The sequence below is a fragment of the Cebus imitator genome, unplaced genomic scaffold (genome assembly GCF_001604975.1).
Source record: "Cebus imitator isolate Cc_AM_T3 unplaced genomic scaffold, Cebus_imitator-1.0 Scaffold98, whole genome shotgun sequence".
Classification (NCBI taxonomy): domain Eukaryota; kingdom Metazoa; phylum Chordata; class Mammalia; order Primates; family Cebidae; genus Cebus; species Cebus imitator.
This window is the reverse complement of record NW_016107413.1, coordinates 2,309,909-2,323,983: the sequence shown is the minus strand read 5'-3', so window position 1 is coordinate 2,323,983 and position 14,075 is coordinate 2,309,909. Positions and strand designations below refer to the sequence as shown.

The window sequence follows — 14,075 nt, the reverse complement described above, 5'->3', positions numbered from 1 at the left end:
TTTTGAGATGGAGTCTCATTCTGTCACCCAGGCTGGAGTACAGTGGCACATGTCAGCTCACTGCAACCTCCGCCTCCTGGGTTAAAGTGGTTCTCATGCCTCAGCCTCCTGAGTAGCTGGAATCATAGGCATGCCCCACCATGCCCAGCTAAGGTTTGTATTTTGAGTAGAGACCAGATTTCACCATGTTGGTCAGGCTGGTCTCCATCTCCCAACCTCAGGCAATCACCTGCCTCGGCCTTCCAAAGTACAGGGGTTACAGGCATGGGTCACTGCGCCTGGCCAAAAACTTGGCATATTTTATACATACAGCCTTTTAAAAATTCATTGTTTTATTCAGAATGATCATTTATGAAGTTAAAAATCTTAAGTTTAAGGAATAAATTATTATTTGTATTTACTCATTTATTCATGTTCTGGTCAAGGTAAGACATTTGCTTGAGAACCTAACCAGTTTTGAAAGACAATTATATATGGACATTGTATCTTTCCAGTAAATCTTTTGCAACTATTTCTGTGACTGCATATGTTAACATTTTTATAATTGGCTTCCAAATGACAAACACAGATGGCTGTAGTCTGAATCTTTACCATGTTTTAGAATAAATGTTTTCTCAGAAATTTAAAGTGCATCATTTCAGTATAAGATGATTACCTAATTGAGTAGGATATTTCCTTATCTTCTAGCTTGCCATTTTTCAGATTTAAAGTAAATAGCTTAAATATCTATTAATATAAGAAATTGAATATGTATGATCCTGTTCCCTCTCTCACATTTTTACAAAACAAAACTCTTGCTAAAAAGTTATTGTAGGTATTATTTTTCTGAGAATTTAATTTTTTTTCTTTTGGTGGAGGAGGGAGATTATAATTTTATGTATTTTAATTCATTTAATAAGTAACTAGAAAATTGTTAATTTTGAAACTGTGAGTTTTTAATATAGTAGAATTAAATATTCCTCTTACACTGTTTTGGTTCTCAAGTCCTATGAAGTGGTGCTTTAAATTATTGCTTAGTGGCGACTTTTCTGTAAAAGATAAATTATCTTTTCTTTTTACTCGACATGTACTTATTGAATATTATTTTAGGCTTTGTGTATATAGCATTGAACAAAAGAAATGCCCTTACCCTCATTGAACTTACCTTCTGGTTAGTCTGAAAAATAATATGACTTCATATAATCAGTAACGTAAGCCTAAAACAATGGCGTGGTAATTTAATGTCCTTAGAAGTGATTCATTCTAAGTACTGTAATAGAAAAATTCCTCTTTTTGTTCCATATCTATCCGTTAGCTTTTAAATTTGGATTCATTTAGTAATGAATATTATTCTCTCAGATTTTTAAACTTTTTTTAATGCAGAGTTTTAGTTTTTCTCATTTGTTATGTATTTGCACATCTGAATAAATATTAACAATAAATTATGTATACCCTAGTACAGTTGAAATCTCAAACCAAATTTTCATCTTTGCCCTGATATATTTTGCTGTCCAAATGTATTTTCTAATATAAACAATGTGAAATTTTAAGTTTCTGAAATTGAGCATAAATATCAATAATGCTATTAATTTCTTTTGGTTTTGCTTTCTCTCTGAGGGATCTTTTCTTTTTAAACAATGCCTAGAATTCTGATTCCATTTACAGATAATATATTTAACAGTATTCCAGTTGGTTTATTTTGAAGAATGAATTTGCTATCCTCCAAAGTAGTTTAAGTGCGTTCCAGTTGCTTAATGTACAGATGGAGGCAACTGGTCTTGCACCTGTTCCTCAAGGAGACATGAGGTGGAATAAGTGGGTAATTGCTGAATAACTGGGAAAAAATTTAAATATAATCTGTTTTTATATTCTACTAGGCTAGCAATTAGCTATTTCTGATTTATAAATTAGATGTCTTTATTAAGTAAACAGTACATATAGTTTATCCACAGCAGACAAAATAAGTATAAAATATGTTGTGTGTGTTTCTGTAGCTAACATATTTGTCACATATTTTGATAGTAATATGAGCATTATTAAAAATTGCTTTATTTGTGTGATAAATTTTCTGGGCATTGTTGTGATTGGTATAATAGTTATATTAATACTAGTATTATATTTTCTTTTTTTAAGGTATAATGAAACTTATACCTGTTCTTATTCTTTGATTTCTCTCCTCTCAGAATGACTAAAGAGCTCAAATTCAATTTAGGAATTAGTGGCAAATAGTTGCTTCTTAGAAAAATTAGAAAATCTATTGCATAAAAGAAGGAAATTTCACATTAGCAAAAGGAAAATTACCTGTAATCTCAAGTCCAGAGATACACCAAAGTTATTAGGGTTATATTCTTCCAGGATTTCTCTATGCCTACAAGTACAATGTTATTAAAATTCAAGCTAGATATAATTGTTGAAGGATGTGAGTCTGAGTCCTGCCTTCTCTGTTAAAAAGAGGTATATATATTTTTTCATAAAAATAGATTATACATATAAAAAATAGATTATACAGCAGTAATATACCTACTACTCTGTCATGAACATCTTTGTTAGCAATAATGGTTTACATTAATATTTTTAATACGGAGTCATAATAGTTAGCCTAGTGTTGCCTAAAGCACGTAATACCCACTTCTGATGTTAGTTGGTGATGAGATATTTTAGGTCTATCCTGATCCAGTATTAAAACATTGGATAAATGGGTGCAATGTACACTATTTGGGTAATACCTACTCTAAAAGCCCAGACTTCACCACTATGTAATATATCCATGTAACAAAACTGTATTTCCCTCCTCAAATCTATACCAATAAAAAAATAGAAAAATAGAGAAAAATGTTAAATAGTATTTTAAGAAAGTTATCATGTTTGCTAGTTTCCTTTTAATTCATCTGCTTATGATACTTGTATATTCTTAGCACCTTTTTAACACTTGCCCATTTCTCTTATAGCCTTCAGCAATATCTAACTAAAATTTTAATAATTTTTTATTGTATTTCTTTTTGTTTACTTTTCTAAAAAAGAAATGACAGGGATACTGACTTTTAATTTGTGCCAGGGATATAAAGTCTCCTTTTAAAATAAATTTACTTTTAAATTTCTATTGATACATAATGTATATATTTTAGAAATATGTGATATTTTAATGCACTCATATCATTTGTAAATATCAAATCAGTGTAACTGGGATGTCAGTTACCTTAAATATGTGACTTTTATTTGTGCTAGAAATAAATTATTTTCTTCTAGGTATTTTGAAATATTCAGTAGATTTTTGTAAACTATAGTCACCCTACTAATCTATCAAACACTAGGTTTTATTTCTTCCATTAAACTGTTTCTTGTATCCATTATCAACCCCTCTTCATCTTCTCCACCCTCCTACCATTCCCAGTCTGTGGTAACCACCAATCTCCTCACTATTTTCATCCACTTTTTCAGCTCCCATATATGAGTGAGAAGATGTGATATTTGTCTTTCTGTGCTTGGCTTATTTCACTTAACGTAATGCTCTCCACTGTGTCCATGGTGCTGCAAATGATAATTTATTCTTTTTTATGGCTGAATAATATTCCATTGTATAAATACCACATTTTCTTTATTCATTTATCAATTGATGGACACTTAGGCTAATTTCATATTTTAGCTATTGTGAATAGTACAGCAAAAAAACATGGGAATGCAGCTATCTCTTTTATATATTGATTTTCTTTCTTTTGAATATATACCAAGTATTGGAATTGCTGGATCCTGTGGTAGTTCTATTTTTGGTTTTTTAGAAATCCTTCATATAGTTTTCCATAATGGCCGTGCTGATTTACATTCCTATTAACAGTTTACAAGGATTCTTTTATCTCCATATCCTTCCTAGCATCTCTTATTCCCTGTCTTTTTGATAAAAGTCAGTTTAACTGCAGTGAGATAATATATCATGATGATTTTGATTTGCAATTCTCTGATGATTAGTGACATTGAGCCTTGTTTCATATACTTGTTGGCCATTTGGATGTATTCTTTTGAGAAATGTCTATTCAGATCTTTTGCCCATGTTTTAATTACTTGCTCTTTTGCTGTTCAGCTGTTTGAACTCCTTATATATTCCGGTCATTATTAACACCCTGTCAGATGGATAGTTTGTAGCTATTTTTTCCCATTCTGTGGGTTGTCTTTTTAGTTTGTTGGTTGTTTCCTTTGCTGTACAGAAACATTTTAGCTTTAAAAACATTTTTTAATTATTTGTTTTTTGTGGAGCTAGATCTGTGTCTCACTGTGTTATGCAGGCCAGTCTAAAACTCCCGGGCTCAAGTGATTTTCCTGCCTCAGCCTGCCATGGTGCTGGTATTACAGGTGTGAGCCACCACACTCTTCTGAAACTTTTTAGCCTAATTCCATTTGTCTGTTTTTCCTTTGGTTGTCTATGCTTTTGAGACCTTAGACCAAAAAAAAAAAAACTTTCCCCAGACCAATGTCCTAGAATTTATCTACTGTTTTCTTGTAGTAGTTTCAGGTCTTAGATTTTTAAAATCCATTTTGATTTGATTTTTTTTGAATATGGTAAGAGATATTTATATAGTTTCATTCTTCTGCTTATGGTTATCCAGTTTTTCCAGCATCATTTATTGAAGAGATTGGCCTTTTCTCACAATGTATGGTCTACCCTGGAGAATGCTCCATGCGCTGAGGAAAAGAATGTGTATTCTTCAGCAGTTGGGTGAAATGTTCTATAAATATCAGCTCAGCCTATTTAGTCTAATATGTAGTTTAACTCTGATGTTTATTTTCTGGGTGGATGTTATACACTTTTGGTACCTTTGTAGAAAATGAGTTGACTATAAATGTGTGAATTTATATCTGGGTTCTCTATGTTGTTCCATTGGCCTATGTGTCTGTTTTTATACCAGGACCATGCTGATTTGTTAGTATGGCTTTGTAGTATATTTTGAAGTCAGGTAGTGTGATGCTTTTAGCTTTGTTCTTTTTGCTTTGGCTATTTGGGATGTTTTGTGGTTCTATCAAAATTTTAAGGTTTTTTTTTCTATTTCTGCAAATAATGGCATTTGTCATACAGGAATATGTTGGTTTTTTGAGACAGGGTCTTTCTTTGTTGCCCAGGCTGGAGTGCAGCGGTGTGAACATGGTTCAGTGTAGCCTCAACCTCCTGGGCTCAAGCAATCCTCCTGCCTCAGCCTCTCATGTAGCTGGGACCACAGGTGCAGGACACCATGCCTAGCCAACGTTTTGAATTTTTGTATGTTTGAGACCAATCTGGGCAACAAAGTGAAATCTTATTTCCCAGGTTGGTCTTGAACTCCTGGCCTCAAGCAGTTGTCCCACCTCAGCCATTCAAAGTGCTGGGATTACAGACATGAACCACAATGCCCCGCAGGAGCATGCTTATTATTTGTGTGTGTTTTCTGAGGTTCTTGTTGTTGATTTTTAGTTTTATTCCGTTGTGGTCAGAAAAGATACTTGATATGATTTCTACCTTTTGAATTTGTTGAGACTTGTTTTATGACCTAATGAATTTGTTGAGACTGGTTTTATGGCCTAATGAATTTCTACCTTTGAATTTGTTGAGACTTGTTTTATGGTCTATTCTGGAGAATGTTCCATGTGCTGATGAAAAGAATACTCTTCAGGAGTTGGGTGAAATGTTCTGTAAATATCAGCTTGGCCTGTTTGGCCTAGTGTGTAATTTAACTCTGATGTTTCTTTAATTTTTTCTTTGGATGATCTGTCCAATACTGGGATTGGGATATTTAAGTTCCCTACTCTTATTGCATTGCAGTCTATCTCTCCCTTTAGATCTATTAATACTTGCTTTTTATACTTGGGAGCTCTGATGCTGGGTGCATAAATATTTATAATAGTTATATCTTCTTGCTGAATTGACCCCTTTATCATTATATAATGATCTTCTTAGTCTCTTTTTATAGTCTTTGACTAGTAGCCTATTTTATCTGATGTAAGCATAGCTGCTCCTTTTCTTTTTGGGTGTCCAGTTGCGTGGAATATCTTTTTCTATCCCTTCATTTTCAGTCTGTTTGTGTTCTTAATAGGCGAAGTGGGTTTTTTATAGGCAGCTTATAGTTGGGTCTTATTTCTCTATTTACTCAGCCACTCTCACCTTTTCAATTGAAGAATTGAGTGTATTTACATTCAGTATTATTATTGGTAAGTGAGGTCTTACTAGTGCCATTTTGTTGCTTGTTTTCTGGTTGTTTTATAATTCCTCTCTTCTTCCTTTCTTGTCTTTCTTTGAAGTTAAGTGTTTTTTTTTTCTGGTAGTATGTTTTAATTGGTTTTTTATTTGTAGTGAATATATTACAGTTTTTGGCATTGTGGTTACCATGAAACTTAAAAAGACGTCTTGCAGGTTCCAGAAGTTATTTTAATGAGATGACAACTTATCTTAGGCCTCAAAGAAAAGAATAGAAACAGACAAAAGAGAAAAAGGCCCTCTATACTTTAGCTCCATTCCCTCCACATTTTGACTTTATTTTGTCTCGATTTACATGTTTTTGTATTGCCTATTTCTTAGCAGGATGTTGTAGCTATTAATGTTTTTGGTAGGATTGTATTGGACTTCATCCTAGAGTTATAAGTAGGTGCTATACCACAATTACAGTATTAGGGTATTGTGGGTTTGTCCATGTGCTTAATTTTACCACTGGGTTGTATACCTTCACATGTTTTGTTTTTTCACATTAGTGTTTTTTCTTTCAGGTTGAAGAGCTCTTTAGCTTTTCTTGTCAGACTGGTCTGGTGTTAGTGAATTCTCTCAGCTTTTGTTTGTCTGTGAAATATTTTATTCCTCTTCCTTCATATTTGAAGGACAGCTTTGCTGGATACCGTATCCTTGGGTGGCAATTTTGTTCCTTCAGCACTTTGAACATGTTGTCCCACTTCTTCCTGTATGGTTTCTTCCTCCTGTACAACCTGTATGGTTTCTGTTGAGAAATCTGTTGCCAGATGAACTGGAGCTCTTTTATATGTTGTTTGCTTCTTTTCTTTTGCCACTTTTAGGATCCTCTCTTTGTCCATTAAGAGTCTGATTATTAAATGCTTTGGAGTAGTGTTTCTTGGGTCAAATCTGCCTTGTTCTGTAATGTTTCTATACCTGGATATTTTATCTCTTTCTCAGATTTTGGAAAGTTTTTATTATTTCTTGAATAGGATTTCTACCCCCTTGCATTATAGTTAAGGCATTATGTTATGAAACGCTGAAAAACAGGCAGTGACATAGTACAAAAAAAAAAAAAAAGACACAAAAGCAATACATAAATTACAAAGACTCCCTAAGTTAACACATTCAGTAAAAAACAAAATAAGCCAGGCAGTGAAGACTAGAACTCCCTTTTGAACACTGATAATTCTTAGATTTGATCTTTTGAGGTAATTTTCTATATCTCATATGTGATCTTTGTTCTTTTTCATTCTTTCTTTTTTCTACTCTGTGTATTTTTAAGTAGCCTGTCTTTGAGCTCACTGATTCTTTTTTCTGTTTGATCCATTCTGCTATTGAGAGCCTCTAATGATTTTTTCTGTTCAGCAGCAATCTATTTCTCAGTTCCAAAATTTCTGTTGATTTATAATTTTTTTAATCTTTGTTAAATTTCTCTAATAAATCTGTGCATTGCTTTTCTGTGTTATGAAGATCACTAAGTTTCCTTTAAACTGCTATTTTGAATTCTTTTTCACAGAGTTCACATATTTCTGTCTTGTTAGGGTCATTCGCTGGTTCTTTGATTTGTCCATTTGACTGAGTCAAGATTTCCCATTTGCTGTTATTTCTTGTGGATATACGTCTAGATTTTGTTATTTATTCTAGTCTTCTCTGTCTGGCTTGTTTTAGCTTTTACTGGATGTGTTTGCTTAGAGAGCCTTTTATGTTTTGCCTTTCTGTCTTTTTTTTGTACTCTGTTGCTGCCTCCTTTTCAGCACTACATAATATAATGCATATGTTGCCTTAGCCCCAGTTTCCCTCAGTTCTAGTAAACAATCAGTGTTATCCATCCTTGATGGGTAAGGTCCCAAAGGTCCCTAGGCTGTCTAGGGACTCATGCCCAGAGGACCTGTGGCATGAACCTCTAACAGTATGTTGCTACTGAACAGCCATTCTAATTTGGCTTCTCCTTTGGCCAAGTTGCAAAGCAGAGTTTCCAGGACTAGGAATGGTAGTTTTGGCTCCCCGCTTTGTCTCTGGCTGTTAGGAATATTTTTCCCTTCAGATATTCCCAGTACTTCCCATGGGTTGAGCCAGGGACAGATCTTCTGTCAAGGAGCCCAACTTGTTGGGGAAGCTGGTTTTCTACCTTGGTCTCACGTTTTCCAGTGTAGAAACAGTGAGTTGGGGAATATTTTCCATGTTTGGTGCTGGACAGATTAGGGGAATGGGAATCATGAAAATCGAAGTCTAATTCTTTTAACTTCTGCTCAGAGTTTTTTCACTTCTCTGTAATCTTGAATAGTTTCTTCCTCATATTTGAATTCTGGGATATTGCCAGTAATAATCTAGGTGCTGTATATTTGTTTGTGGTTTTCTGTGAGGGGGAGTGAAACCAGCTTGCTTCTATGCCACCATTTTGGAGCTTTTAGTTCAGTGCCAAAGCAGTTGCAGTTTTTGCACCAACCTAATAGAAGCCTCTATTTGTTAAAATAAATTTAAATAAGAAAGCTACATTGATTTAAACATGTTAAGTAAATGACACATAAAGGTGGCTCTAGGATAGGACAAAAATCCTGATAATGATATGTAAATGCTTAAGGGCTGGAAAGCACTGTTGTTTGATATTTAAGTTATTTCCAGTTTTTTTTCCATTATAAATATGGCTGCAGTGACCACTTTATATAGCTAAATCTTTTTGCATGAACTGAATCTTTTTAGTATATAGTAATAGAAGACCCAGAAATTCCAGAAGGCAAATGCATTTAGTACTCTGTATGTGCATGTGTGTATGTGTGTGTGTTTCCATATAATCTAAAGTCCAGAGATTGGCCAGCGCAGTGGCTCATGTCTGTAATCCCAGCATTTTGGGGAAGCCGAGGCAGGCGGATTGCTTGAGCCCAAGAGTTGAAGACCAGGCTGGGCAACATGGCAAAAACCCATCTGTACAAAAAAATACAAGAATTAAATTAGCCAAGTGTGATGACATGTTCCTGTAGTCCCAGCTACTTAGGAACTTACATGGGAGGATCTGTTGAACCCAGAAGGTTGTGGTGAGCTGTGATGGTGCTACTGCAATCCAGCCTGGGTGACAGAGTAAGACCCCTGTCTCAAAAAGTAAAATAAAATCTTGGTGAGATTATATTCTCACCAAGCAGTGAATGACAGTGCCCGATTTTCCTTATTCTGCCTAATTCTGGGCTAATTTTCTTTTATTTATATACATGATATTTTCAGTTCTTACCTCTCAATATTTCAGTAGGTTCATTCAGAAATGTTTCTTTGCATTCTAATAGTTATTTTTATGCTAAAGAGTGTAATAATTGTCCTTATTTTATCATCTTTTTTTTTTTTTTTTTTNTTTTTTTTTTTTTTTTTTTTTTTTTGAGTGATAGTTTGATCTTTGAGACTCCCAAAGCTGCTTTTTCTTCGTGGCAATAAAGAAAAATTATCTTTGACAATAACGATAATTTCCTTTTTCCTTAGCTTGCCCAGTTTCGACAAAGAAAAGCTCAATCAGATGGGCAGAATCCTTCCAAGAAGCAGAAAAAAAAGAGAAAAACATCAGGCAGTAAACATGATGTGTCAGCCCACCATGATTTGAATATTCATCAATCACAGTGTGATGAAATGTACATAAATAGTTCTCAGAGAGTAGAATCAACTGTGACTCCTGAATCTACGATGAGAACTCTACATAGTGGAGAAATAACCAGTCATGACCAGGTCTTCTCCGCTGAAGTAAGTATTCTCCCAGATTTTTAATCATTATGATTCTCAGTGGAAAGTAGTCGTAATAACAACAGTCATTAGCAACTATGTGCAATTTGATCATGGTTTTTATGTCCTCTTAAAAGTTTTAGTACTGTGGTAACTGAACAGTCACACCTACAATTTTTAATAACCTCAAAGAGGGAGTTTTGTGAGCTTAATTTAACATATGTTAAACAACTGCAGTATACCAAAGATTGAGCACCAGGATACAAAGATGGATATGACAGTCTCTACCCTTTAGGAAAATTATTCTAGTGGAGAAGGCAGATGTAAAGATGTGCAGTGTGCTATGATTAGACCTTTGCTAGCATGGGGGATAGGTGTCTGACTTCATTTTTTTGTTTGTTTGTTTGTGGCTATCCAGTTGTACCAACACCATTTGTTGAAAAGACTATTCTTTTCCCAGTGAATTGTCAATGAATATAAAGGTGAGGGTTTATATTTATCCCCTCAATTATATTCTGTAGATCTATATGTTTAGCCTTTGCTACTGTGCCCCCAAGTCTTGAATAATGTAGCTTCATAACAGGTTTTGAAATCAGTAAGTTTGAGTCTTCCAACTTTCTTCTTTTTTAGGATTGTTTTGGCTATTGCCTTGCATTTGCATATCAATTTGAGGGTCAGATTTTCTGTTTCTGCATTAAAAACACCAAGGATTTTGACAGGGATTACACTGAATCTGTAGATGAATTTGGGGAGTTTTGTCACCTTAACAGTATTAAGGCTTTCAGCCTATGAACACAGGATTTTTATTTATTTAGGTTTTTAATTTCTTTCTATATTATATTGTAGTTTTCAGTGTAAATGTCTTACATTTGTTTTGTTAAATATACTCCCAAGCATTTTATTATTTATTTATTTATTTATGTATTTATTTTTGAGACGGGCGTCTGACTCTGTCACCCTAGTTGGGGTGCAGTGGCTCTATATCGGCTCACTGCAACCCCTGACAGCCAGGCTGAAGCCATCCTCCCACCTCAGCCTCCTGAGTAGCTGGGACCACAGGTGCATAATACCACACCTGGCTAATGTTTTCTGTTTTTGGTAGAGATGGGATTTCGCCATGTTTCCCAGGATAGTCTCAAACTCCTGAGCTCAGGAGATCCACCCATCTTGGCCTCCCAAAGTCCTGGGATTGTAGGCATGAGCCACCGTGCTTGGCTTTGTTTTTATTATTCTATTTTTATTTTTTTGTAGAGATGTGGTCTCACTTTGTGCCCAGGCTAGTCTTGAACTCCTAGACTCAAGTGATCCTCCTGCCCTGGCTCCCAAAGTGCTCGTGCCTATAAAGTATTATTTACAGGCATGAGCAACTATGCCTACCCACCAAGCATTTTATTGCTATTTAATTTCTAAGCATTTTACTGCTTTTTATTACTATTCTAAATATAATTGTATTTTTATTTTCTGATTGTTCATTATTCATGTACAGTATAGAAATACAACTGAATTTATATATTGATCTTTTACCCTGAACCCTTGTAGAACTAACTCATCTATAAGTTCTAATAGATTTTTTTTTTTTCTGGCGAATTCCTTGGATTTTTCCCTGTATATGAGAAAATATTATCTGCAACTAAACTAGAAATGTTTAACTTCCTCCTTTCCAATGTTGATGTTCTTTTTTCTAATTGCCGTAGCTGGAAGATATAGGACAATGTTGAAAAAAAGTGGTGAGAGCAGACATCCTTGTATTGTTTCTCATAATAAGGGGAAAGCATTCAGGTTTTTTTTTAACCATTGAGTTTTATATTAGCTGGGTTTTTTTTGTTTTTTTTTTTTGTAGCTATCCTTTATTGGATTGATGAAGTTCCCTTTTATTCCTGGTTTGTTGAATGTTTTCATTATGAAAGGAAGGAGTGTTGAAGTTTTGTTTTGTTTTTATTTTTCATTTTACTTTATTTATTTGTTTGTTTGTTTGTTTGTTTATTGAGACAAAGCCTTGCTTTGTTGCCCAGGCTGGAGTGCAGTGGTGTGATCTCGATTCACTGCCTCTGCCTCCCAGATTCAGGTGATTTTCCTGCCTCAGCTGCTTGAGTAGTTGGGATTGCCCGACTAATTTTTGTATTTTTAGTAGAGATGGGGTTTTTACCATGTTGGCCAGGCTGGTCTTGAACTCCTGACCTAAAGTTATCTGTACACCTCAGCCTCCCAAAGTGCTGGGATTATAGGCAAGAGCCACTGTGCCCAGCCACTTATTTCATTGCTTTTTGAGACAGGATATCACTCTATTGTCCAGGCTGGCATGCAGTGACACAATCACAGCTCATTGCAGCCTCAACCTCCCAGGCCCCAGCGATCCTCCCACCTCAGCCCCACAAGTAGCTGGGACTACAGGCCCACACCACCATACCTAGCTAATTTTTGTGTTTTTTGTAGAGACGGGGTTTTGTCATGTTTCCCAGACTGATCTCAAACTCATGGACTCAAGTTATATGCCTGCCTCAGCCTCCCAAAGTGCTAGGATTACAGGCTTGAGCCACTGCACCCAACCTGAGTGTTGAGCTTTGTTAAATGCTTTTTTGTGTCTATTTGCAATGACTTTATTATGAAGACTGTTACTGGGGACAAAAGATGTTACAGCACACATTTTATATTATGTAAATTCAGTCTTTTAAAATACTGTGGGCATTTAAATGTTCTAACATATAGTCATCTTTCTGTTCTTCAGGGTGGATAATTTCAATTGATCTATCTTGAAGTTTGTGATTCTCTTTTTCTTTCAGCTTAGATCTACTATTGAGTCCTTCCAGTGGCTTTTTCATTTATTTTTCTTTTCAACTCCAGAATTTTTATTTGGTTCTTGCATAATTTCTTTGTTTTATTATATTCTTCATTTAGTGAGGTGCTGTTCTTACAATTTAAAAAATTCTTTTTTTAGATTTTATTTTCTTTAGTTATTTGACTATATTTAAAATAGCTCAGTTAAAATCTTTGTTGGCCGGGCTTGATGGCTCATACCTGTAACCCCAGCACTTTGGGAGGCAGAGGCAAGGGGGTTACTTGAGCCCAAGAGTTTGAGACCAGCCTGGGCAACAAAGGAAGACCCTGTCTCTACAAAAAGTAAAACAGTTTAGCAGGGCATGGTTTTGCACACCTGTGGTCCCAGCTACTCCAGAGGCTAAGGTGGGAAAGTTGCTTGAGCCTAAGAGTTGGAGGATACAGTGGCCTGTGATCACACCACTACACTCCAGCCTGGGTGATAGAACGAACTTCTGTCTCAAAAAACAAAACAAAACAAAACTTTGTCTATTAAGTACAATATCTGTGTTCCTCAGGGACAGTTTCTTTTGACCATTGTGCATAGGCTATACTTTCCTCTTTTTTTGTATGTCTTGTAATTTTTGTTTTATTAAAACTGGAACTTAAAAAATAATGCAGTATGGCAACTCTAGTGCTTGATTTGGCTCAAAGGTATATTATCTTTTTTTAAATATACAAACCAATATTTGGTTTCTCTATTCTATAGTTTTACCATTTTGAATGCAACAATTGTATTATTCACCATTTAATTCTCAGTACTACCATTTCTAGTACACAATATGCATTTAATGAACATGAGGGGTTGTGTCATGACAGTATTTCAGGTTTAAAAGAGAATTTCGGCTGGGTGCAGTGGCTTACACCTGTGTAAGCCCAGCATTTTGGGAGGCCGAGGCAGGCAGATCACTTGAGGTTAGGAGTTCGAGACCAGCCTGGCCAACATGGTGAACCCTCATCTCTACTAAAAATACAAAAATGAGCTGGGCGTGGTGGCACATGCCTGTAATCCCAGCTACTTGGGAGGTTGAGGCAGGAGAAGTGCTTGAACCTGGAAGGCGAGGTTACAGTGAGCCAAGATTACACCACTGCACTCCTGGGCGACAGAGCAAGACTCTCTCTCAAAAAAAAAAAAGAATCTCATGAGTTAGGAACCACTGTTAATAGCATTTTATATTACAGGCAAGCTTATTTTTGTTCTTGGCCTCAGTTACTACTTCATGGAGAGGGTAGTTTTAGAATTTGGGCTTGAATGTTGAATAGAATTTCCATAGGTGTAGATGAGAAAGGAGACAGTGACAGTATTTATTGAATGAAAGGGTGAAACTCTCTGGGTCTCACTTCTCTAACCATCAAAATGAGATTCTTAGGTTAGATGAGAGGGTCAACAGTGAAAATA

The 14,075-nt window shown here is 35.3% G+C and overlaps 1 protein-coding gene across 1 annotated transcript in view; it reads left to right on the top strand.

Moving 5' to 3' along the window:
• AKAP9 (A-kinase anchoring protein 9) overlaps window positions 1-14,075 on the top strand; it is a 219,170-nt gene that overhangs the window by 69,967 nt on the left and 135,128 nt on the right. The window contains exon 3 of the mRNA XM_037741311.1: window positions 9,629-9,883. Coding sequence (XP_037597239.1) covers window positions 9,629-9,883 — 255 coding nt within the window. The remainder of the gene's footprint in view (window positions 1-9,628; window positions 9,884-14,075) is intronic.